At 50.9% G+C, this 26596-nt stretch overlaps 1 protein-coding gene across 1 annotated transcript in view; it reads right to left on the bottom strand.

Annotated features, from left to right (window-relative positions):
* The window catches only part of LOC119972875 (thioredoxin domain-containing protein 3-like), a 224582-nt gene that overhangs the window by 112415 nt on the left and 85571 nt on the right, over window positions 1-26596 (bottom strand). The window contains exons 11-12 of the mRNA XM_038810402.1: window positions 4806-4927; window positions 1911-2055 (exon numbers count right to left, since the gene is read on the bottom strand). Of these exons, the coding sequence (XP_038666330.1) occupies window positions 1911-2055; window positions 4806-4927 (267 nt within the window). The remainder of the gene's footprint in view (window positions 1-1910; window positions 2056-4805; window positions 4928-26596) is intronic.

A 26596-nucleotide genomic window follows, 5' to 3' on the forward strand; every position in this document is an offset into this window, starting at 1 on the left:
CCTCTTCACGGAGCCCTTCCCCGATGAAATTCCCTCACCATGAAGCTCCCCAACCCCTCCACAGACATGGAACCCACCTCGCCCCACCACGGAACTCCTCCCCCCCAAGCAGTGCCAAGGAGCAATGCTGAGGCAGCACTGGAGACAGTGCCGGGACAATGCCAGGGCACTGCTCGGGCGTGGACATCTACCCCCATGGGCTGTACTCACCTGTGCACTTCCAGCGGGTTCTGCTCACCAGTTGCACGTCATGGGGGAACTGTTGTGATCCACGTTGGTGTGAATGAACAATTTAACCGGGGAGGGGGGGAATGGTGGTTAGGGTTGACATTCAATGTCGGGATATCTGTTACGCCATTGGCAGGGGACAGAAACAAACGCAACAGGAATAGTGCCGGCATAAAATTGAATTTTGAGACTCTTGTGGGAATTTTGGCTCCCGCTTCCGATTTGGCCCCCAAAAACAGGAGTGGGAAATCCCCCCCTGGAAATAAGATTTCAAGTCAAATATAAGACTGGATTCGCCGCCAGCGGGATGCTCCATTTTGCTGGCAGCCCGGGGATTTCCCGACGGCGTGGGGCTGCCCCACAATGGGAAACCCCATTGACCGGCCGGCATAACAGAACATCCCGCCGACGGGGTGAAACAGAAATGTGGCGGGGCGGAGAATCCTGCCCAGGATTCTTCTTCAGAACTGTTACTTTGGATTTCCAGCATCTGCAATATTTTACTTTTACTTATATTCTTATACTCCCAAAGCCTGTCCACCATCTACAAGGCACAAGTCAGGATGTGATGGAATACTCCCTGTAACAATATTTTTATTGTATAGTAAATGAAGGGTTAACAATTTGATGTGAATGCTTCCAACATGGTGATCAAGAGCACACGTGTAAATCACTTGATACCTTGATTCTGGGAATAAGTATTAGGCGGGATAGAGAGTGATCGTGTTTTCAGAAGCTTTGTAGATAGAAGCAAAGTCTTTGTGTATTTTCTAATATTTGTATCTTAGTAAGTTGGTTCGAAGTTAGTTTAGTTGTGTTGATAAATAAGTTTTGTTTTAAACATAGCTTGATATTATTTGTAAGACACTACACTTCAAAGCCATCATCATCCACAAAGCAAAGAACATCACACTCCCCACTTGCCTGGATCAGCACAGCTCTAACAACACTCAAGAAGCTCAACACCATTCAACACATCAACCCACTTGATTGGCATCCCTTCCACAAATATTCACTCTCTCTACCACCGACGCACCGTATCAGCCGTGTGTACCATCTACAAGATGCACTGCAGTAACTCACCAAGGCTCTTTAGACAGAATCTTCCAAACCCACAGCCACTACCATCTAGAAGGAAAAGGGCAGCAGCTAGATTGGAACATCACCACCTGGAAGTTCCCCTCCAAGTTGCTCACCATCCTGACTTGGAAATATATCGCCATTCCTTCAGTCACTGGGTCAAAATTTTGGAATTACCTTCCTAACAGCACAGTGGGTGTACCTACACCACATGGACTGCAGCGGTTCAAGAAGGCAGCTCACCACCACCTTCTCAAGGACAATTAGGGATGGGAAACAAATGCTGGCCTAGCCCGTGACACCCACATCCCATACAAATGAATTTAAAAAAAATTCTAATCCTCAGCTAATAAAGGTAACTATCTCGAATGCCTTCTTGACCAATGTCCAATGTCCTGTCCAACTTTCAGGGATTTATGGAGATGCACAATATGTTCCTTTACCCTTCTCAGTAACCTACCATTTATTATGATTCCCTTCCATTGTTAACCTTCCCCAAATGTAATATCACACACTTCCCTTGATTGAACTCCATTCCCCTACCACTTCGGAGCCTTAGGAGGTCCAGTTCAACCATTTATGTTTTTATAACACAAAATTACCTGATCATGTATTCGATAAATCCTGGGGGCAAGCTGATTTCCTCATTTAATGAGTAAAATTTTGTCATTTGTTGTTCTGTGAGTTTTATTTCTTTTTGTCGTCCAATAGTAAATCTTGCATTTGTGATTTCTTCCAAAATTTCATCTAAAAACAAGAATGTATAGATCATTAAATAAAAAAACATGATTGTACAAAAGGGCAGAGTACATTGGGCATATTTTACACACTTCGGTATTAATGTTTCTCAAATATCAGTTGTATTCCAATTGCTATAGGTAAGGGTTTTAATTATAAAATATTAAAGCAAGGTTCCTGCAATTCACCTTCGCTACATTTGATAATTCCTTTTGGTACTACCAAGCTGGCAGGAGCACTGCCATGGTGACATTGCAAGGGTGCCTGGGTGGTACTGCCATGCGTCAGGTCCCAAGGGGGGTCATACCCATGAAATGAGGGTGGAGGGGGGTATGGAGGGTGGGGGGGGGGGGGGGGCGTTGTGCAGGGCAGGTAGTATTGAGGAAGCAGGGGGGCTTCAGAAGGACTTGGAGAGTGGGCTGCTGTCCTGAAAAAGACCCCTTTATTTCATAGAATTTACAGTGCAGAAGGAGGCCATTCGGCCCATCGAGTCTGCACTGGCTCTTGGAAAGAGCACCCTACCCAACCCCATACCTCCACCCTATCCCCATAACCCAGAAACCCCACCTAACACTAAGGGGCAATTTGGACCCTGAGGGCAATTTATCATGGCCACTCCAACTAACCTGCACATCTTTGGACTGTGGGAGGAAACCGGAGCACCTGGAGGAAACCCACGCACACACGGGGAGAACGTGCAGACTCCACACAGTGACCCAGCGGGGAATCGAACCTGGGACCCTGGCGCTGTGAAGCATTTGTGCTATCCCCACTCTCTGCCTTCTGCCAGTCAGCCAATCGTCCATCCATGCCAGGATCTTACCCTTAACACCATGGGCTCTTAACTTATTTAACAGTCTCCTATGCGGCACCTTGTCAAAGGCCTTCTGGAAATCTAAATAAATAACTGAAAAACAGTTGAGGACTCTGAGTTTGTACTAGTTGGAGTTTAGAAGGATGAGGGGGGATCTTATTGAACGTTACAGGATACTATGAGGCCTGGATAGAGTGGACGTGGAGAGGATGTTTCCACTTGTAGGAAAAACTAGAACCAGAGGATACAATCTCAGACTAAAGGGACAATCAGTTAAAACAGAGATGAGGAGGAATTTCTTCAGCCAGAGGGTGGTGAATCTGTGGAACTCCTTGCCACAGAAGGCTGTGGAGGCCAAATCACTGAGTGTTTTTAAGACAGAAATAGACAGATTCTTGATTAATAAGGGGATCAGGGGTTATGGGGAGAAGGCAGGAGAATGGGAATGAGAAAAATATCAGCTATGATTGAATGTGGTCATATGCAGCCAGATAGGATACTTTCTATTGTGCATCTATTGTGCATCTGTAACAATTTGTAAGAGTCGTTGTGGACATGCTGAATTTCCTTAATTTCCTGAGGAAGGATAGGTGTTGTTGTGCTTTCTTGGCTGTAGCATCGACGTGGGTGGACCAGGACAGATTGTTGGTGATGTGCACACCTAGGAACTTGAAGCAGTCAACCATCTCCACCTCAGCACCATTGATGCAGACAGGGGTATGTACGATACTTTGCTCCCTGAAGTCAATGACCAGCTCTTTAGTTTTGCTGAGATTGAAGGAGAGATTGCTGTCATTACACCACTCCACTAGGTTCTCTATCTCCCTCCTGTACTCTGACTCATCATTGTTTGAGATCCAACCCGTTATGGTCGTGTCACCAGCAAACTTGTACATTGAGTTGGAGCCAAATTTTTCCACAGTTGTGTGTGTATAGGGAGTATAGTAGGGGGCTAAGTACGCAGCCTTGTGGAGCCCAGGTATTGAGGAATATCGTGGAGGAGGTGTCACGTGACCACTGTCTCGTGACCGCATGGTGGATCTGTACCACCACCTGCTGGTTGGAGGTCGCACCACCAACTATATGCAATGTTGTTTGCAGGCATATCACCAAAAGATTCTCAGCGGGTACCCCTTATCCCCCAAGAGTCAGCCGCCCATTCTAGGGTGGTCCTCAAAGAGGCCATGGATGACCGACTGCCCCAGGATGTAGCTGTCGTACACACATATGCATGATCTTCATGTGATGGTTACACACGAGCTGTATATTCAGGGAATGTAACCCCTTTCTGCTAATGTAGGGCCTCACAGATGGCCTGCTGAGTGCAAGGCAATATGCATGCAGTCTATCAGTCCCTCAATATGGGGCATCCAAGTGACGGTGGAGAATCCTGCTGCCCGGGCATCCTGTTGGGCTTGGTCCATCTCAAAATTTATTTAGTTTTCCAACCGGGCAAACAAGGCATTCATGAGCTGACGAATGTACTTGTGGGCTGAGGCCTGTGAGATGCTGCACTGGTCCCCGCTCGAGCACTCGAAGGATCCTGAGGCATAAAAGTTCAGGGATGCAGTGAGCGATCCCATATCCAATGGCCTCCCATGAGGAGGGGATTGATGAGGGGAGGGCAGTGGATGTTGTTGACATGGACTTCAGTAAAGCCTCTGACAAGGTGCCTCATGGCAAACTGGTACAAAAGGTGAAGTCACACAGGATCAGAGGGGAGATGGCAAGATGGATACAGAGCTGGCTCAGACACAGAAGGCAAAGGTAGCAGTAGAAGGGTGTTTTTATGAATTGAAGGTTGTGACTAGTGGTTTACACAGAAATCTGTGCTGGGGTCTCTGCTGTTTGTTGTAAATGTGCATGTTTCCTTACAAAGTTCAGACCAAAAATTCCAAAATGTCAATAATTCTTCAGAAATTTACAGATAAATAACTTTGTGTACCTTTTTGTTCTTGAAGAAGTTGTGGTCTGATGATAGCTAGTGTCTTTTCAGTTTTCTTAAACTTTTCATAAACCGTGGGAAAGAAGAAGCTGAATAACCTGTAGGCTAGTTCTCTAATATCACTGGGGAGAAACACATTTAAAGCTGTTTATTTTCCTGGAAAATTGTATAAATATCTTAACCCACAAATCTGCTGCTTCTTGGGTGAAATTTTGGTGTACTGGAAGTGGAGGAAGTGGGAAGTGAAAGGAGCAGTTGAAACAAGGACCCAAAGGCAGTAACCACCACCGAGAAGAGCAAATGAATGAAGACACTCCGCCATGAGGTCCCTGGGGGCTCCAGAGCAGAGTGGCTGCATCCTGTCGCACAGTGGTTGGCACTGCTGCCTCACAGTGCCAGGGACCCGGCTTTGGGTGACTGTATGGAGTTTGCATGTTCTCCCCATAACTGCGTGGGTTTCCTACCACAGTCCAGAGATGTGCAGGTTAGGTGGGCTTTTGGGGTAGGGTGTGGCCAGGTAAAGCCTACCACTGACTGAGTCGCAGCCGTCACTCACGAGCTTCCCAAACGGTGATAGATGGTTAGAACCACGCCGTCGGGAACTCGGCCTGTCGGGAGTAGAGGATCGCTGGGCAGGCCTCTGGCAATGGCCCCCCAGCCTCGCGGAGTACTCCGCGAACATGACGATTCTCGGGTCCCGGAGAATCGTCGAACCGGCGCCGGGCTGGATTCTCCGCCCCCACACCAAATGCAATTTTTGCGGGGGGGGGGGGGGGGGGGGGGGGGGGCCTGCGGAGAATCCAACCCGTTGTCTTCTTCACATGTCGTTACAAAATTCTGTAGCTTAATTTGGATCCATTTCTATGGAAGCAGCCATGATGTTGGACTAGGGTGGGCAGAGTAAGAAGTCTTACAACAGCAGGTTAAAGTCCAACAGGTTTATTTGGAATCACAAGCTTTTGGAGTGTAGTTCCTTCATCAGGTGAGTGATGGAGTTACGCTCTGAAAGCTAGTGATTCCATTTAAACCTATTGGACTTTAACCTGGTGTTGTAAGACTTCTTACTGTACTGAAGTAGTGATAGCAGTGCGGTGAAAAGGTAGGTGACCATTAGACATTATGGTTGGTGGGTTGTTTCTTCTGACAATTGTTAAGCTGTCAAGGAAAAGAACCTGGAGTTACCTCTCTCTCTGCATCTTTGATGATTTGATTGCCTGCAGGTGCTCGCATTCCGGGGCATCTCTGACTGTGTCTATATAAACATTTCTGGAACAAGCCTTTCCATTCACCTGAAGAAGGAGCCGTGCTCCGAAAGCTCGTGTTTGAAACAAACCTGTTGGACTTTAACCTGGTGTTGTAAGACTTCTTACAAGGAAAAGAACAATATTTTAAAAGAATGAAAGTCTTCAGATGCATTTGAGAAGCTATCCATTGGATAAGGTGCTTTTCTGCTTTGTAGAATATGGAAAGGATAGGCCAGTTTGAAATCCAGAGCTGATTGCTTGAAATTTCTCCATGTTTTTACTTTTTGTTTGAAGCTCAGCTCATCACTTGTTTGGTTGTTTCAAAGTGTTGCCGGCTGTCTAAGTATTTGGCTGTCTTCAACGGCAGCAATGGATTCTGTTCAGCAGGATTTATTGACACAGTTGTGTTAACGGTACGTTAATTATATCATGCACAGGTGAAAGTCATTGACCGATTAAGTATCTTGAGAAAATATAAAGAAAGACTAATCTCATAAACCAATGTTGTAAAAATTCTAAGTTTCCTTACGTAATTTGGCTTGTGTTTCAGCGCCCATTTAAGGGGCTATCACCTCCCAATTTAGTTAATTTTATTTGGTTACTTTTGTTTTTTTTGGTTAAATGTATTTAATCATTGCTTTAAGAGTATAAAGACTAACCCCTTTAAGGAGCTTAATAGTACAAAGAAAAGAGATGGTACTGTAATAATAATGGGCGAGATCTCCGGCTCTTCACACTGGCAGGATCTTCTGGTCCTGCCAACGGTTGGAGGGTGAGAGGATTTGAAAGGTGTTAAGAGGATTGAGAGGGCAAAGGGGAGTGAGCAAATGGTGTTTAGGATGGCCTCACATTGATATGTAAAACTGGGCCAATGTCTCTGTGGTGGGTCCTTTACCCAGTTGCCTTGGCATTGACCTGCTTCTGGCAGATGGCACCCCAACACCGGGCCATCTAGTCTTCAGCACAGCCAGAAGAAAATATATCAACCAGTATTCTAGATAGGAGACGTGGTCACAATGTTGGCAAATATTCCTGACTCCCAAATACCTTCTCAAACATGAAAATTCAGACCAAAATTCTTCTCTGTGCAGAAGAAAAGCAAAACTTTCATTTCTATAATGCTTTTCACCAGTACTGCAGGGGAAGTTAAACCTGCTATGTGAGTGGCAAGGAACACTTAATGCAATTTCAGGGCAGAAAGTGTGAAACTCTACACTGTCTTTTTAACAGTACAAAACCAGAAGTTGTACGGCATTTCCGAAGAAAACTGTGCTGGGCATGTCCAATCGTTAATGGACATAGTGATTAGTCATTTTAAGCTAACATGCAGGTGAGGGTTGCAAGTAAGGAGGCAACAAGAAAATTAGCCTTGCCTGCAAGATGGCTGTAGGGCAGCACAGTAGCACAGTGGTTAGCACTGTTGCATCACAGCATCAGGGTCCCAGGTTCGATTCCCGGCTTGGGTCACTGTCTGTGTGGAGTGTGCACGTTCTCCCTGTGTCTGCGCGGGTTTCCTCCGGGGGCTCCGGTTTCTCCCCACAAGTCCCAAAAGATGTGCTTTTCAGATAAATTGGGCATTCTGAATTCTCCCGTGGATGCACAATCAATTGCACAAAGATGAGAGTTGAATACAACTGAGGCTTTATTAAACTGAGATGTGTGGCCTCCTACAGCAGCTGGCGAAATGGCTGCTGTACGGGGTGCACACATATTTATACTCTGCCTACTGGGCGGAGCCAGCAGGCAGGGACTACCCCCGTACCTGTAGTACAGGGCCTTACCATACATACCGTAATATATACAGCAGTGGTTACTACCACATTCACCCCCTGTTAAAATTGAGTCCAGCAGGGGTGGTGGAGAACTATATACAGCACAGGTTTAATATACAGAGAAAAAAATTTTGAGTCCAGAACCAATTACAGGTTTAGCCGGTCCGGAGCCTTGATCTGACGTTGGGAGTGACGCAGTCGTGGTGGCGATTCTGGAATCGGTCGGGTCCTTGGTGACTCCGGGAGCGTGCCGAGATCCTCTTCATCCTCGGGCGTGGGCAGGGGTAGGATGGATGATCCTGGGGGGGGTTGCTGCTGGGTGCGTCAGGGGAGAGGAGGGTGGTGCCGGGCTGGGGGTGTGTGTGTGTTAAGAACCTGCTGGTGTCAGGTTCCTGAGAGAGACACTGTCTTGGCGGCCGTCGGGATACGCTACATAGAACATAGAACAGTACAGCACAGAACAGGCCCTTTGGCCCTCGATGTTGTGCCGAGCAATGATCACCCTACTCAAACCCACGTATCCACCCTATACCCGTAACCCAACAACCCCCCCTTAACCTTACTTTTTAGGACACTACGGGCAATTTAGCATGGCCAATCCACCTAACCCACACATCTTTGGACTGTGGGAGGGGAAACCGGATCACCTGGAGGAAACCCACGCACACAAGGGGAGGACGTGCAGACTCCGCACAGACAGTGACCCAGCCAGGAATCGAACCTGGGACCCTGGAGCTGTGAAGCATTTATGCTAACCACTATGCTACCGTGCTGCCCGCTATATTAAAACAGCTACGTAGGCATACTTGGGGTTGGTGTGGAGTAACTGCACTCTTTCCACCAACGGGTCCGCCTTGTGAAGTCGTACGTGCTTACAGAGGACTACAGGTCCTGGAGCTGCGAGCCAAGTCGGGAGCGACACCCCGGAGGTGGACTTCCTGGGGAAGGCAAAGAGACATTCATGGGGTGTGTCGTTAGTCGCAGTGCATAGGGGTGACCGAATAGTATGCAGTTCATCGGGGAGGACCACCTGCCAGCGGGAGGCCAGGCGATTTCTGGACCATAGGGCTAGCTGGACGGCCCTCCAAACCGTCCGTCCTCCCTCTCCACCTGTCCATTTCCAGGGGGTTATAGCTGGTCATCCTGCTTGTGGCGATACCCTTGTGGAGCAGGAACTGACGCAGCTCATCACTCATGAATGAAGATCCCTTGTCACTGTGGATGTAGGCGGGGAAGCCGAACAGAACGACGATGATGTTGAGGGCTTTGATGACGGTGGCAGACGTCATGTCGGGGCATGGGTTAGCGAAGGGGAATCTGGAGTACTCATCGACCACACTGAGGAAATACGTGTTATGGTTGGTGGAGGGGAGGGGCCCTTTGGAGTCCACGCTGAGGTGTTCAAAGGGGCGGGAGGCCTTCACCAGGCACGCACGGTCCGGCTGGTAGAAGTGCGGTTTGCACTCTGCACAGACCTGGCAGTCTCTGGTGATGGCCCTGACTTCCTCGATGGAGTAGGGCAGATTGTGGGCCTTGATGAAGTGGTACAACCGTGTGACTCCCGGGTGACAAAGGTTGTCGTGCAGAGTCTGGAGTCGGTCCACCTGTGCGCTGGCACATGTACCTTGGGATAGGTCATCGGGGGGCTCGTTGAGCTTACCGGGGTGATACAAAATCTCGTAGTTGTAGATGGAGAGCTTGATCCTCCACCTCAAGATTTTATTATTTTTGATCTTGCCCCGCTATGTGTTGTTAAACATGAAGGCTACCGACCGCTGGTCAGTGAGGAGAGTGAATATCCTGCCAGGCAAGTAATGCCTCCAATGCCGCACAGCTTCAACGATGGCCTGGTCTTCGTTTTCAATGGAGGAGTGCCGAATTTTGGAGGCATGAAGGGTTTGTGAAAAGAATGCGATGGGCCTGCCTGCCTGGTTGAGGGTAGCGGCTAGAGCGACGTCTGATGCGTCGCTCTCCACTTGAAAGGGTAACGTCTCGTCGACTGCGTGCATCGGCCTTGGCGATGTCGGCCCTAATACGGTTGAAGGCTTGTTGAGCCTCGGCCGTCAGGGGGAAAAGGGTGGAATGGATGAGTGGACGGGCCTTGTCCGCATAATTTGGAACCCACTGGGCGTAGTAAGAAAACAACCCCAGGCAGCGTTTGAGTGCCTTGGGGCAGTGGGGATGGGGGAGTTCCATGAGGGGCGCATGCGGTCGGGGATGCTGAGCAGTTCATGCTGAATACGCACTTCTCCTTGTTTTAAGTGAGGTTTAGGAGAGTGGTGGTGCAGAGAAATTTGGCAAGGTTGGCATCATGGTCCTGCTGATCGTGGCCGCAGCTGGTGACATTGTCTAGGTACGGGAAAGTGGCCCGCAGCCCGTACCGGACGACCATTCGGTCCATCTCCCTTTGGAAGACCGAGACCCCGTTGGTGACGTCGAAGGGAACCCTAAGAAAATGGTAGAGGTGGCCATCTGCCTCGAAGGCAATGTATGGCGGTCCGCCTTATGGATTGGGAGCTGGTGGTAGGCGAATTTTAGGTCTACAGTTGAGAAGACCCGGTACTGTGCAATCTGATTGACCATATCAGATATGCGTGAGAGGGGGTACGCGTCGAGCTGCGTGCGCCGATTGATGGTCTGGCAGTAGTCCATGACCATTCTGTGTTTCTCCCCCGTTTTCACCACTTTACCACTTGGGCTCTCCAGGGGCTGTTGCTGGCCTCGATGATACCTTCCCGAAGCAACTGCTGGACCTCGGACCTGATGAAGGTCCTGTCCTGGGTGCTGTACCGTCTGCTCCTGGTGGCGATGGGTTTGCAATCCGGGGATAGGTTTGCGAATAGAGAAGGTGGGTCGACCTTTAGGGTCGCGAGGCTGCACACAGTAAGGGGTGGTAGGGGCCCGCCGAATTTCAATGTTTGGCTCTGGAGATTACACTGGAAGTCCAGGCTGAGTAGCAGGGCAGCACAGAGGTTGGGGAGGATGTAGAGGCGGAAGCCGCTGAACCCTATGCTCTGGATAGTGAGCGTGGCTATGCAGTACCCCCGGATCACCACGGAGTGGGACCCGGAGGCCAGGAAGATTCTCTGATTGGCGGGGTGTACCGCGAGGGATCAGCGCCTTACCGTATCGGGATGTATGAAGCTCTCAGTGCTCCCGGAGTCCAGCAGATAGGAGATCAACCTTCATGCTTGTGGAGACGGTTGCTAGATTGTGCGGGAGAGACTGGTCGATCGTGACCGAGGCGAGCCGCAGCTGGTCGTCGCTGGTGTCAGACAATGGGGTGCCCGAGGGGCACGGATCCTGGAACGATGGTGGCGCCCATGTGCTGTGGGGGAGACAAGATGGCAGCGCCTGACGATCCTGAGGACAAGATGGCGGCATCCATGGACCGCACGTGGCGGGGGTTGAACAAGATGGCGGCGCCCATGTGCTGAACGTGGCCTGGGGAGGGGAAGATGTCGGCGCCCACTGTCCGTACATGGGGAGGGGGGGTCGGAGCGATAGCGGCAACTGAGTGAGCCTGGCACACACAGCGGAGTGCCCCTTTTTGCCGCAGACCTTGCAAAGGGCACTCCGGGCCGGGCAGCGTTGGCGGGGGTGTTTTTGCTACCCACAGAAGTAACACCTGGGGCCCCCGGGGTTGGCTGGTTGGCATGTGGCACGGGCGTAGGGTTGGCTGAGTGAGGTCCCCGATGGGAAGGCCGTCTGCAGGTGACACGATGCATAGGAGGGGTGGGCCGCGCGGCCGGGGGTGTAGGCCTGGATATTGCGCGAGGCGACCGTCATCGATAGCGCCAGTGAGGTCGAGCGTGGCCCCCTCTAAAAGTCGCTGCCGGATGTGATCCGACGCAATCCCCGTAACGAAAACGTCCCGCGTGAGTAAATTCGAGTGTTCCGTGGCCGTGACGGCCTGACAGTCACAGTCTCTGACCAGGGGAATTAGGGCACGCCAGAAATCTTCGACTGACTCACCAGGGATTGACTACGAGTTGAGAGGGCGTGCTTGGCGTAAAGCGTGTTAGTCCGCTGAGCGTAATTCTCTTTCAGTAGCGCCATGGCTTCATCATAGGTCGGCGCGTCCTGGATAAGTGAAAAAAACGCTGTAGCTCAGCCGCGTTTAGAGGATCTGGATCTTCTGAGCTTCCGGAATTGGGTCTGGTGCAGACCTGATGTAAGCTTGGAAACAAGCTAGCCAGTGTTCAAAGTCCTTTTTGGCATTGCTTGATTGCGGATCCAGTTGCAGGCGATCCGGCTTGATGTGACGGTCCATCTTCTGAAAACGTTAGTGTAATAAATTGATGCACGATCAATTGCACAAAGACGAAGTTGAATACAACTGAGTCTTTATTACACTAAGATGTGTGGCCTTCTACAGCAGCTGGCGAAATGGCTGCTGTACGGGGAGCACACATATTTATACTCCGCCTACTGGCCGGAGCCAGCAGGCAGGGACTACCCCCGTACCTGTAGTACAGGGCCTTCCCATACATACCCAAATATATACAGCAGTGGTTACTACCACACCCGTAGTGTGGCAAAAAGGAATATTTTCACAGTACTTCATTGCAGTTTTAATTGCAGTGTTAATGTCAGCCTACTTGTGACACTAATAAAGATTATTATTATTAAATGTAAGATTTAAGAGGTCTGAATGGAGTTGATGAAAGCCTTTGGCAGAACTCATAGAACATAGAACAGTACAGCACAGAACAGGCCCTTCGGCCCTCAATGTTGTGCCGAGCCATGATCACCCTACTCAAACCCACGTATCCACCCTATACCCGTAACCCAACAACTCCCCCTTAACCTTACTTTTTCTAGGACACTACGGGCAATTTAGCATGGCCAATCCACCTAACCCGCACATCTTTGGACTGTGGGAGGAAACCGGAGCACCCGGAGGAAACCCACGCACACAGGGGGAGGACGTGCAGACTCCACACAGACAGTGACCCAGCCGGGAATCGAACCTGGGACCCTGGAGCTGTGAAGCATTTATGCTAACCATCATGCTACCCTGCTGCCCCTAAAATGATCTGCTTGTTTTAGTTTTCCAAAATCCCCTTGATTCAGGGAAGGTTCCATTAGATTGAAAAATAGTGGGCTGGAATCTCTGTTTGGGAGCCTATGTCCCCACGCCGGTGTGAAAACGTTGTGGCTAGCAGCCAGGCAGTGTAGAGCTCCCAGCTCTAGCTGCCGATAGGGCCCGGAGCATTGCCGGACCGTGGCCGCGCATGCGCACGGTGGCATCCTGCAGCAACCGTGCCGTGCTTCATGGCAGACACATTCGCGGACCCGGACCGCAAAAATAGTCCCCCACTTCGGCCGGCTCACACCCCTCGGGCCGACCCCCCCCCCCCCCCCCCCCAAGTGCCCCCAACCCCGAATAAAGCCCCCCCGCCCGCAGATCGGCCCTCCCCCGACTGTGGCGGTGCTGGACTGAGTCCGCAGCCACCACACAGAGTTCCCGACGGGTGAGACCACGCCGTGGATACAGCGTGCGGTACTCCTCGAGTACGCCGCTTTTCAGGGGGAAGAGCATCGCGAAAGCGGCACCGCCGATTTTGTCGTCATCACGATTTCGGCGTCGGGGATCGGAGAATCCAACCCATTGAATGTAACTCCTTTAGTCAAAAAGGGAAAAGCAGGTAACTACATGTCAATTAGCTGAAAAGCTGTAATCGGCAATATATTAGAAGCAATGATCAAAAAGGTTACTGCAGGATGTCATAATATACATCTATGTATATGATGGAGTGCAGACAGGCAGTGATTGACACCCAGGATGGCCAGTCAGCACACAGAACACAGCAGCCAATCACCAGACAGGACACGACCACTATAAAGCCAGAGGGCATGAGCTTGTGTGCTAGCCAGTGCAAACACCATGTGGTAACTCGTAAGTCTGGTTAGGCTATTATCAGGTCCCCAGTCAAGTAAGCATAGTGTCAACCCAGAGTTGAACATGTATAATAGTTTAGAAGTTAAATAAAAGCGTGTTGCATCTTATCAAGTGTTGGCGGTCTGTCTCTTGCTACACTGCATCAAGTGCAGTCCACATCGACCCAGCCTGCCCAACACATCATGGCACCAGTGAATGATGCTGAAAATTGACGGACCTACCTTGAGTGAATCAGCATTAACCAGCAAACAGCCATCCGGTGACATGTAAAACGTCTGCCCTCCTCCCCAGCTCCACATCGCTGGCAACCTCGGTGCAAATTGGAAGATCTTCAAACAAAAGTTCCAACTCTATCTCGAAGCCACCGACCTTGAGGCTGCATCGGATGCCAGGAAGATCGCACTATTCCTCTCCACAGCCAGGGACCATGCCATCCATATCTACAACTCCCTTATATTCGCTGAAGGCGAAGACAAGACGAAACTTAAAACGGTCCTGCTGATGTGGGAGTACCGATTGTTAGCATGTTCGTGGAGAACACACGTTTCCTTGACTACAAGGGCAGCACGGTAGCATGGTGGTTAGCATAAATGCTTCACAGCTCCAGGGTCCCAGGTTAGGTTCCCGGCTGGGTCACTGTCTGTGCGGAGTCTGCACGTCCTCCCCGTGTGTGCGTGGGTTTCCTCCGGGTGCTCCGGTTTCCTCCCACAGTCCAAAGATGTGCGGGTTAGGTGGATTGGCCATGCTAAATTGCCCGTAGTGTCCTAAAAGTAAGGTTAAGTGGGGGGGGGGTGTTGCTGGGTTATGGGTATAGGGCGGATACGTGGGTTTGAGTAGGGTGATCATTGCTCGGCACAACATCGAGGGCCGAAGGGCCTGTTCTGTGCTGTACTGTTCTATGTTCTATGTTCGACAGCCACTGCAACATTGAGGTGAATGAGAGCTTTGAACAGTATGTTTTCCAGCACAGGCTTCAGGGTAAGGATGAACCTTTTCAATTCTTTTTGACCCATCTCCGCATCCTCGCGCAATCATGTAACTATGACTCGACAACTGATTCCATGATCTGGGATCAGATTGTTTTCGGGGTCCACTCCGATTCCCTTCGTCAGCAGCTCCTAAAAGTCAAGCAGCTCACCCTCACCATCGCCATCGAAACGTGCGTTCTCCATGAACATGCTAACAATCGGTACTCCCACATCAGGGCGGCAGAAACAGCAAGGCTAACCTCCCACGAGGCGGAACGGGTGCAGGCCATCGCACAAATGCAGGGCCTAAGTATCGACGAGAGTGGCCATTTTGCGCGCTTTTCTCAGGCCCCTGCGTATGCGCGCCACGACTAAGGGGACGGTGAAACCGACGACCAGACTGCACAGGTGCGTACATCGTTCTACCGCACTGCGCATGCGCGATGACGCACGGAACGCGCTGATGTTGGCGTCATGACATATCCGAATTGTGGCTCCGCCCATTTAAAGCGGCATTGTCCGGCAAAATCACGACGGTGTCTACAGTGTGGCAAGCTTGGCCACTACACAGCCCTTTGCAGATCTCCTCCACTGCCAGCATCCAGCGATTCCAGCCACTGCACAGAAGCGTCCGTTCAATACAGCAGGCCATGCCAGACTCCGACCCCGACAGCGCAACAGATCCTGATGCTGAGTGCCTCAAATCCCCATACCGGGTGGGCATCATTACGAAGCATGCGCTGCCTTTCTCCAAGATAGTGAAGCACCTCCCGATCCTCAGCGTGGATCCCGATGACGAGTGGTGTGCTGTCCTCACAGTCAACAAGGCTCACATCCGGTTCAAACTGGACACCGGTGCATCGGCGAACCTCATCTCGAAATCCGATCTCAACACCATCCGCGTCAGACCAAGCGTTCTTCCACCGGCCTACCAGCTCCTTGACTACAATGGCAATGCCATAGCTGCCAGTCAAGCGGCTCACCCTCACCTTCGCCATTGAAACGTGCGTTCTCCACGAGCATGTTAACAACCAGTACTCCCACATCAGGGCCAGCTCCTTGACTACAATGGCAATGCCATAGCTGCCAGTGGCTCGTGCCAACTCAAAGTTTCCAATAAGTCATTTAAAGCAACACTGCGATTTGAGATCGTGGGACCTGACAGAGCATCCCCGTTCGGTGCTTGGGCCTGCAAACTCCTGAACCTGGTTCAGCGAGTCCACACCATGTCATCCTCACAGGCGATGGCCTCACCTGATGAAAACTTCCAGGCTGAAATTGATGACATCATCACGCAGTACCACAGCGTGATCAACGGACTGGGCACACTCATTCGATACAAAATCCTGCTCAAACCGAACGCCACCCCTGTGATTCACGCACCACGTTGGGTGCTGGCACCACTCAAGGACAGCCTCAAGCTGCAATTACAGGACCTCCAGGCCCAAGGCATCATATCAAAGGTCACAGAACCCACGGACTGGGTCAGCTCCATGGTCTGCGTCAAGAAGCCGTCAGGGGAGCATCGAATCTGCATCGACCCCAAGGATCTAACCCTCAACATCATGAGGGAACATTACCCGATACCAAAACGAGAAAGTTGACCAGCGAGATGGCTCATGCCAAATCCTTTACGAAGCTGGAACAAAGGGGTTCTGGCAAATACAGCTGGAAGCATCCAGTCGCAAACTGTGCACATTTAATAACCCGTTCCGTTACTACTGCTACAACCGGATGCCTTTTGGCATCATCTCTGCCTTAGAAGTATTTCACTGCATCATGAAACAGATGATGGAGGGTATCGAGGGGGTGCGAGTGTATGTTGACGATGTCATAATCTGGTCCACAACTCCTCAAGAACACATCGATCGCCTCAAGCAGGTATTCCACAGAATCCGTGAGCATGGTCTCCAACTCAACAGGGCCAAGTGCAACTTCGGTCAATCAGAAATCAAATTCCTTGGTGGCCACATCTCGCAGCAAGGCGTGCGGCCAGATGCTGACAAGGTTTCGGCAATCAATGCTATGAAGACCCCAGAGGACAAGAAGGCGGTCCTCCGCTTTCTAGGGATGGTCACCTTCCTCGGGAAGTTCATTCCCAACATGGCATCCCACACCACAGCCCTCCGCATCTCGTCAAAAAGCCGATGGAATTCCAGTGGCTGCCCGTTCATGAGAAAGAATGGCGTGAGCTGAGGGCAAAGCTCACCACAGCCCCGGTGCTGGCGTTCTTCGACCCTACCAAGGAGACCAAAATATCCACTGACGCGAGCCAGGACGGTATTGGGGCAGTGCTCCTCCAACGGGATGACTCCTCCTCCTGGGCCCCAGTTGCGTATGCCTCCAGAGCCATGACGCCCACTGAGCAAACGGTACGCTCAGATTGAGAAGGAATGCCTGGGCCTCCTAACGGGAATCGACAAGTTTCACGACTATGTGTATGGCCTCCCAAAATTCACGGTTGAGACGGAACACAGGCTATTAGCCCACATAATCCAGAAGGAATTAAATGACATGACGCCTCGGTTACAATGAATCCTTCACAAGCTATGCCGCTACGACTTTTAACTTATCTACATGCCAGGCAAAGAACTTATTGTTGCAGATGCCCTTTCCAGGTCTATCACCACACCGTGTGAACAAACTGACTTTTTCTGCCAAATCCACGCGCAGGTGCAATTGTGTGCCTCCAACCTTCCGGCCTCTGATGAGAGGGTCATCCAAATTCGTGAGGAAACGGCCAAACTGTCTGCTGCAGCGTGTGATGCAGCACCTCACAAATGGCTGGTAGAAGGGACAGTGTCCCCAGTTTTACAACGTCAAGGACAACCTGACAGTGGTGGACGGCATCCTCATGAAGCTCGATAGGACGTGATTCAGCACAGCATGCGAATCATGGTGCTCGGCCAACTCCATTAGGGTCACCGGGGGGTCGAGAAATGTCGACGCAGAGCTCTATTGGCCGGGCATCAGCCAGGACGTTGCCAACACGGTCCTCAACTTCCCTACATGTCAGAAATTTCAGCCAGTGACCTCCATATGGTCCAAAGTCAGTGTCGACCTTTTCTATGCCAAGGGACGTGACTAAGTCCTCCTGGTCGACTACTTCTCCAATTACCCAGAAGTGGTGAAACTGTCCGACCTCTCATTGAAGTAAATGATTAAAGCATGCAAAGAAACGTTTGCCAGGCATGGGATACCGCTCACGGTGATGAGTCACAACGGTCCCTGTTTTTACAGCCAGGAATGGTCTGATTTTGCCTGACTATACAACTTACGTCACGTAACCTCCAGCCCCCACTACCCGCAGTCAAACGGGAAGGCCGAAAAAGGGGTCCATATCGTCAAGAGATTACTATGCAAGGCTGCAGACTCAGGCTCCGACTTCAACCTGGTGCTTCTGGCATACAGAGCAACCCCGCTGTCCACTGGGTTGTCTCCAGCGCAGATGCTCATGCCGCAGTCTGCCAACCACGGTTCCAGCCATCCATGTCCCAGACCTTGACCACCTCATGGTCATACAAAAGATGCAGCAGTCTCGGGCCCAAAAGAAATCAGCATACAATGCTCATGCCACGGATCTCCTCGAGCTGGTCCCAACTGATCGTGTTCGTGTGCAGTTGCCTGACGGCGGCTGGTCCGTGGTCAAGCATTTGGCCCCGAGATCGTTCCTCGTCCGCATGGCTGGTGGCTCCTTCCTACGATGCAACAGACGGGCGCTGCGCAGGGTTCCACGCCCGCCACCTAACCATGATGTCCCGCCTCACACAATGTTTCCTCCGGGCGTGCCCTACCACGAGGCCACCGATCTACCAGCAATCCTGCCGACCTCTGCAACCACCGCATTGGCGGCTGTCCCGCCTATCCAAGTGCAGGCGGCCCCTGATCCACCCTTGATCAAGAGATAGTTATTTACTTTCTCCCCACGAGCCCCTCACCCCACCCCCGCCCTTGACTCTTGATGATTTAATATTTTTGGGATGTTATTAGTGTCTTCCACTGTGAAGGCTGATGCAAAGCATTTGTTTAACTCCTTTGCCATTTCTTGATTCCCCATTATCATTTCACCAGTTTCATTCTCCAAGGGCCAATGTTTACTTTGGCCTCTCTCTTCCTTTTTATTTATTTAAAGATGCTCTTTCAGTCCATTTTATATTATTTGCTAGTTTACCGTCATAGTTTATTTTTTCCTTCTTTATTTATTTTTTATTCATCTTTTCTTGGTGTTTAAAACTTTCCCAATCCCCTGATTTACCACTAATCTTTTGCCACATTATATGTTTTTTCTTTCAGTTTAACACTATCCTTCACTTCCTTGGTTAACCATGGTGGATTAATCCCCTTCCGAGAATCCTTCTTCCTCACTGGGATATATCTTTGTTTTAAGTCATGAACTATTTTCATAAAGGTCTACCATTGCTGACCAACCATCTTTTCTTCTATAAAAGAAAATTACTGCGGATGCTGGAATATGAAACCAAAGAGAAAATGCTGAAAAATCTCAACAGGTCTGGCAGCATCTGTAGGGAGAGAAAATAGCTAACGTTTCTAGTCCAATGACTCTTTGGACTTGAAACGTTAGCTCTTTTCTCTCCCTACAGGTGCTGCCAGACCTGCTGAGATTTTCCAGCATTTTCTCTTTGGTATCTTTTCCAACTCCTTTCCCAGCCCACTGTCTATCTCTGCCCTCATTCCTTTGTAATTATCATTACTTAAGTTTAGCACAGCTGTCTCTGACCCAAGTTTCTCACTCTCAACCTGAATGTTAAATTTTAAGATGTTATGGTCACTGTTTCCTAGGAGATCTATTACTCTGAGACTGTTTATTAAAACGTCTTCATTACACTTCACCAGATACAAAATAGCCTGACAGAATAGGCTGGCACCTAAGCGGCACTGCCAGGGTGCCAGGCTGACAGTACTAGGGTCCCAGGCTAGCAGTGCCAAGGTGCCCAGGTGGAACCAGCAATTCCAGGGTGCCACCCTGCCCGGTGCCCAACCACCCAGGGCCTCCGATAGCTTGGGAGATCCCCCAAGTGCCGTTCACACCTCTTCCAAAGTTCAATGTCCTCCTTCTCCTGCCAGTCCATTGTCCCTCAGAAATTTCGTCGCCTCCTCTGGCATTCCAAAATAATGTTCCTGGTTCTGGAAGGTCACCAGAGGCGGATCGGGTACAACATCCCGAACTTCACCCCCTTCTAAACAGGGCAGCTTTGACCGATTAAACCTGGCCCTCCTCTTCGACAGTTCTGCGCCCAGGTCCTGGTACATGCACAGTTCGTTCCACTCCCAGATGTACCTCCTTGTCTGCCTTGCCCATTGCAAAGCCATTTCCTTGTCCATGAAATGGTGCAGCCACACTACAATTCTCCTGCTCCAACAGCTTCCTTCTTTTCGACTCACTTCTGGTCCTTGGATCCATCCAGAGCCCTACCAGTGTAGTCTCGATTTCTCCAATCACTCCTGCACCCATTTTCATCCAAACCTCCACCCAATAAACGGAGAAAAGGTTCAAAAAATCCACCTTGAGCGGGAGCTGCCAAATGTGGGACCACTCACTCCATGGCCGCCACCGAAGGCCTCTGTGAACATTTACAGGACACAATGAGCAGTCTGCAGAGTGAGCAGCCAGGAGCTTGCAACTTCTATCAAGTGGGTGCATTTAAAACAATACTGCAGCAATGGCGGTCTAAACCTTTCTACCCCAATTCCAAGGGGGACAGCCCAGTCTACAGAGCAGTCACCAAGTTACTCCCCTCTACTCCCCCAGCCTCAGCAGCCATTCCCAGCAAGCACCACAATTCTTTTTGTTTTATAAATTTAGAGTACCCAATTATTTATTTATTTATTTCCAATTAAGGGGCAATTTAGCGTGGCCAATCCACCTAACCTGCACATCTTTGGGTTGTGGGGTTAAAACCCACGCAGACACGGGGAGAATGTGCAAACTTCACACGGACAGTGACCCAGAGCCGGGATTCAAACCCGGGTCCTCATCGTCGCAGTCCCAGTGCTAACCACTGCGCCACGTGCCGCCCGGGCAAACAGCGCAATTCTTAACAGATTTTAGAAATTTACTTACCTTCTCTCTCCCTTTCAGCAGCCACAGTGCCCAGTCCCCACCTGTTAATACCTGTAGTAAACCATGCCGGTGTGACTTCTGCCTGAGAGGGGTAGAGCGTCACAGAGGCCCGAAGGACACTGGGTCGAATGCGCTACTGAAATGTAAATCAATGTAAATGTGGGTTTTGCATACAGCTGCCACTGCAGGGCGCAAACCTCGTTATCGCCACCAGCGAGGGACCGGAGCACAGTGTTCAAATGGGCGGCGGGCACAAACCTTGACTTTGTCTGGACACTCGATTCTCTGGAGGATCGTGATTAGCATTTCCAGCGTTGCGGGGAAGAGAATCCAAGCCATTGGGCGCGATTCTCCGCAGCCCACGACGGGTCGGAGAATAGCGGGAGGGCTTTCCCGACAATTTTCACGGCCTCCCGCTATTCTCCCCCCCCTCCGGCCGCCCCCCGACACGAATCGCTGCTCGACGTTTTTTACGGCGAACAGCGATTCTCCGCAGGCCGATGGGCCGAATACCGCGGAGTTTACGGCCGTTTTCACGGCCGCGATCACACCTGCTTTCAGCATTCGTGAAAACGGCCGCAAAATGCCCGTCCCGGACAACCATGGCACCGATTGGCATGGCCGTACCACGGCTGTGCCAAGGGTGGAATGGGCCTGCGATCGATGGGCACCGATCGCGGGCAGCGGGTCCGAATACCGCGCACTATTTGTTCTTCCGCCGCCCCGCAGGATCAGTCCGCGGGGCGGCTGAGGGGCATGACGGCCCGCGCATGTGCAGGTCTGATGCGTCTGCGTGATGACGTCATCCTCGCATGCGCGGGTTGGAGCCGTACAACCCGCGCATGCGCGGCTGACGCCATCGTGCGCGTCAGCCGCCGTGACTCTTGGCGGGCGGAGTTAGCGACGTTCGCTAACTCCGCATCGCCATGATTCCCCGGGCCCCGATACTAGCCCCGCCCGGGGGGGAGAATCGGGTCCCGGGACGGAGCTCCGAGGCTGACGTGAAACACGGCCAGTTTCACGCCAGCCTTCACGGCACGCCGGATTTGCGGAGAATCGCGCCCATTGTGTTTAAATTTAAGTAAGTAAGGCCTATGGTGTGTTGGCCTTTATTGGTAGAGGAATTGAGTGCCGGAGCTATGAGGTCATGTTGCAGCTGTACAAAACTCTGGTACGGCCGCATTTGGAGTATTGCGTACAGTTCTGGTCGCCTCATTATAGGAAGGACATGGAAGCTTTGGAACGGGTGCAGAGGAGATTTACCAGGATGTTGCCTGGTATGGAGGGAAAATCTTATGAGGAAAGGCTGATGGACTTGAGGTTGTTTTCGTTAGAGAGAAGAAGGTTAAGAGGTGACTTAATAGAGGCATACAAAATGATCAGAGGGTTAGATAGGGTGGACAGTGAGAGCCTTCTCCCGCGGATGGAGGTGGCTAGCACGAGGGGACATAGCCTTAAATTGAGGGGTAATAGATATAGGACAGACGTCAGATGTAGGTTTTTTATGCAAAGAGTGGTGAGGCCGTGGAATGCCCTACCTGCAACAGTAGTGAACTCGCCAACATTGAGGGCATTTAAAAGTTTATTGGCTAAGCATATGGATGATAATGGCATAGTGTAGGTTAGATGGCCTTTAGTTTTTGACTTCCCATGTCGTTGCAACATCGTGGGCCGAAGGGCCTGTACTGCGCTGTATCGTTCTATGTTCTATGTTCTAAGTCATGAGAATAGAATGGAATAAAGATGATATAAGCAATGAGAAGAGGTAGGTCTGTTCTTTAGTTTCTGGAAGTTGTGTGCTGAACAGGTTATGCAGAAGGCAGTCAGATTCGGGTTCTGCAGGCTGTTTACTGAAAGGATCTCTCTCTCTCTTCAAGCAGTCTTTCAAATAACTTTTGTTGCCTTTTTACCTGCTATAAATATGGCAGTCAATAAGGTTGCCCTTCTTACTTTGGATATCAATATTATCAGAGTCGCCAGATATCAACTGATACCACTACAAGGTTCAACCGGGTATCGATCAAAGAGCCAAACACCAGTTAGTTAGTTCAAGTTCAAGGGTACTTTATTTGCACACACAATTATCATGCAACATAAACACTACTAGTTAAACTATACCTATCAACTATGACAACCTGTACTTAACTTCAGGCACCCGGTTTAGGTCAGAATCTGGATCTACTGGGTCTGGAGAAGTAACTGCTGCTCACCTGGGCTCATCCGTCTGGTAGCGGGCGTTGAACTTGAACTTGCTTCTGGTGGTGTTGCAACTGGAGGTGGATGTTGCCGGAGTGCCAGGTCCACGAGCGATCGAACAGATGGCGGTTTCTCTCTTTATCCTTGGGGAGTTTTGCGCTCTTTTGTGCGGTCCTTGGTTTGGACCCAATTAATTGGGCAGTTCTTGATCACTGGATTTAATTTGAGCCAAAGGGGCGGGTGCCTTGATGGCCGGGCCTGTCCTAAGCGGTCATTGACCCTGTTGTTGATGCTTCCTGAGTGCAGGGAGTGTGTTGGTTGCTCAAGTATCAGTCTTTTGTCTTACGGAGCTGGGCCATCAAAATGCTAATCAGTTGGGGGTTTCGATGCTGTCTGGATTCTTCGCTCACAAATATACATTCAGGCTCTGAGCCTGCCTGAACCTTACATTGTCCATTTTTCCCGTTATGCTTTGCGGCTGTCCATGTTTCTTGTTGTAAGCGGCCATCTCAGATGGCTACACTTTCTATCCAGAACAGCAAGTAATCCTGTACTTGCTAACTCTATTTAAAAGTATTTTTGACCTGTGATGGGGTTTGCTTGATTGGAGATAAATGAGGTGTCAGTTAGGCGTTAAAGTATTTCATTTTGTTGTTTTTAAAAAAAATATATTTATTCAAATTTTCAACAAAACACTCCAAACAGAAAGAAGAATAAAGCACAAAACAAGCTAAAATTATACATGGGATTCCAACAAAATACAATAACCCCCATTTAACAAATAAACACGGCAGTAAGGAAAACGCCCCACTCAAATCTAAACAAAAAAGAAAAACCACCCCCCCCCCCCCCCCCCCCCCCCCCGGGTTGCTGCTGCTGTTGGCTTCCATCTAATGTTTCGCGAGAAAGTCTAGGAACGGTTGCCACCGCCTGGAGAACCCTTGCCCAGACCCTCGCAAGGCAAACTTTATCCTTTCCAGCTTGATGAATCCTGCCATATCATTGATCCAAGCTTCCACGCTTGGGGACTTTGCATCCCTCCACATTAATAGGAACCTCCGCCGGGCTACCAGGGACGCAAAGGCCAGAACACCGGCTTCTTTCGGCTCCTGCACTCCCGGCTCGTCCGATACCCCAAATAATGCTATCCCCCTGCTTGGCTTGACCCGGGTGTTCACCATTTTTGACACAGTCCTCGCGAAACCCCTCCAGAACCCCTCCAGCGCCGGGCACGTCCAAAACATATGGGCGTGATTTGCTGGGCTCCCCGAGCACCTCGCACACCTGTCCTCCACCCCAAAAAACCTATTCATCTTCGCCCCTGTCATATGCGCGCTATGAACAACTTTAAACTGTATTAGGCTGAGCCTGGCGCGAGAGGAGGAGGAATTAACCCTACTCAGGGCATCAGCCCACAGATCCTCATCCAGCTCCTCCCCGAGCTCCTCCTCCCACTTGCCCTTTAACTCCTCCACCGAGGCCTCCTCCACTTCCTGCAGTTCCTCATAGATCGCAGAGACCTTGCCTTCTCCAACCCATACGCCTGAAATCACCCGGTCCTGAATCCTTCGTGCTGGGAGCAGTGGAAATTCCCTCACCTGCTGTCTCACAAACGCCCTCACTTGCATGTACCTAAAAGCATTCCCGGGAGGTAACCCAAATTTCTCCTCTAGCGTCCCTAGGCTCACAGAAGTCCCATCAGTGAACAGGTCCCCCATTCTTTTATTCCCTGCCCGCTGCCAGCTCAGAAACCCCCCAGCCACCCTACCCGGAACGAACCTGTGGTTCTCTCATATCGGGGACCAGACCGAGGCCCCCACCTCATCGCTATGTCGCCTCCACTGCCCCCAGATCTTCAGAGTCGCCGCCACTACCGGACTCGTGGTGTACCTTGTTGGTGGGAGCGGCAACGGTGCCGTCACCAGCGCCCTCAGACTTCTACCCACACAAGACGCCACATCTGGCCTCTTGCACGCCGCATCCTCTCCCTTCATTACCCACTTCCGGATCATCGTTACATTAGCTGCACAATAATAGCCACATAGATTCGGCAGTGCCAGTCCCCCTCTGTCCCTGCTACGCTCCAAAAACACCCTCTTCACCCTCGGGGTCTTATTCGACCATACGAATCCCATATGCTCCTGCTTACCCATTTAAAAAAAGCCTTGGGGATTAGGATGGGCAGGCACTGGAACACAAACAGGAACCTCTGGAGGACCGTCATCTTGACCGACTGCACCCTACCCGCCAGGGAGAGTGGCAGCAAATCCCATCTCTTGAAATCCTCCTCCATCTGTTTCACCAAAAATGCCAAATTGAGCTTATGCAGGCCCCCCAGCTCCTAGCTACCTGGATCCCCAGGTATCGAAAGCTCCTCCCCACTGTCTTCAGCGGTGGCTCATCTATCCCCCTTCCCTGGTCCCCCGCGTGCACCACAAAGAGCTAATTCTTCCCCATGTTGAGCTTATAACCCGAAAAGTCCCTAAACTCCCCAAGGATCCGCATCACCTCCACCATCCTCTCCACTGGGTCTGCAACATATAACAGCAGGTCATCAGCATATAACGACACCCGGTGTCCCCCCCCCCCCCCCCCCCCCCCCCGGACCAATCCCCTCCAGTTCTTAAACTCCCTCAGTGCCATGGCCAGTGGCTCAATTGCCAGTGCAAACAACAAGGGGGATAAGGGACACCCCTGCCTCGTCCCGCGGTACAACTTAAAGTACTCCAACCTCCGCCGGTTCATAGCCACACTCGCCACTGGGGCCCTATATAACAGCCTGACTCACCTTATGAACCCTTCTCCGAACCCAAACCTCCTGAGCACTTCCCAGAGATACTCCCATTCCACCCGATCGAAGGCCTTCTCCGCGTCCATGGCCGTCACTACCTCCGCTTCCCCCTCTGCTTCATGAGGGCATCATGATCACATTGAGGAGCCTCTGCACATTCGTGTTTAACTGCCTGCCCTTCACAAACCCCGTCTGGTCCTCGTGGATCACCCTCAGGACACAGTCCTCAATTCTCATAGCCAGAACCTTCGCGTCTACATTGAGGAGCGAAATCGGCCTATACGATCCACATTGCAATGGATTCTTGTCCCGCTTCAAAATCAGCGGGATCAGTGCCCGGGACATTGTCGGGGGCAGGGTCCCCTCCTCCCTCGCCTCATTAAAAGTTCTCATCAGCAACGGGCCCAGCAGGTCCACATACTTTCTGTAAAATTCAACCGGGAACCCGTCCGGTCCCGGAGCCTTCCCCGCCTGCATGCTCCCCAATCCCTTAACCAGCTCCTCCAGCCCAATCAGTGCCCCCAAACCAGCCACCTGCTCCTCCTCCACCCTCGGGAACCTCAGTTGATCCAAGAATCACCGCAGCCCCTCCCCCCCCTCCGGGGGCTCAGACCTATACAGATCCCCATAGAAGTCCCTAAATACCTTGTTTATTCTCACCGCACTCCGCACCGTATTCCCCTCTCTATCTCTAATTCCACCAATCTCCCTCGCTGCCTCCCTCTTACGCAGCTGATATGCCAGCATCCGGCTCGCCTTCTCCCCATACCGATATGCCGCCCCCTGTATTTTACTCCACTGCACCTCTGCTTTTCCCGTGGTAAATAGATCAA

Source organism: Scyliorhinus canicula, chromosome 10 (genome assembly GCF_902713615.1).
Source record: "Scyliorhinus canicula chromosome 10, sScyCan1.1, whole genome shotgun sequence".
NCBI lineage: Eukaryota > Metazoa > Chordata > Chondrichthyes > Carcharhiniformes > Scyliorhinidae > Scyliorhinus > Scyliorhinus canicula.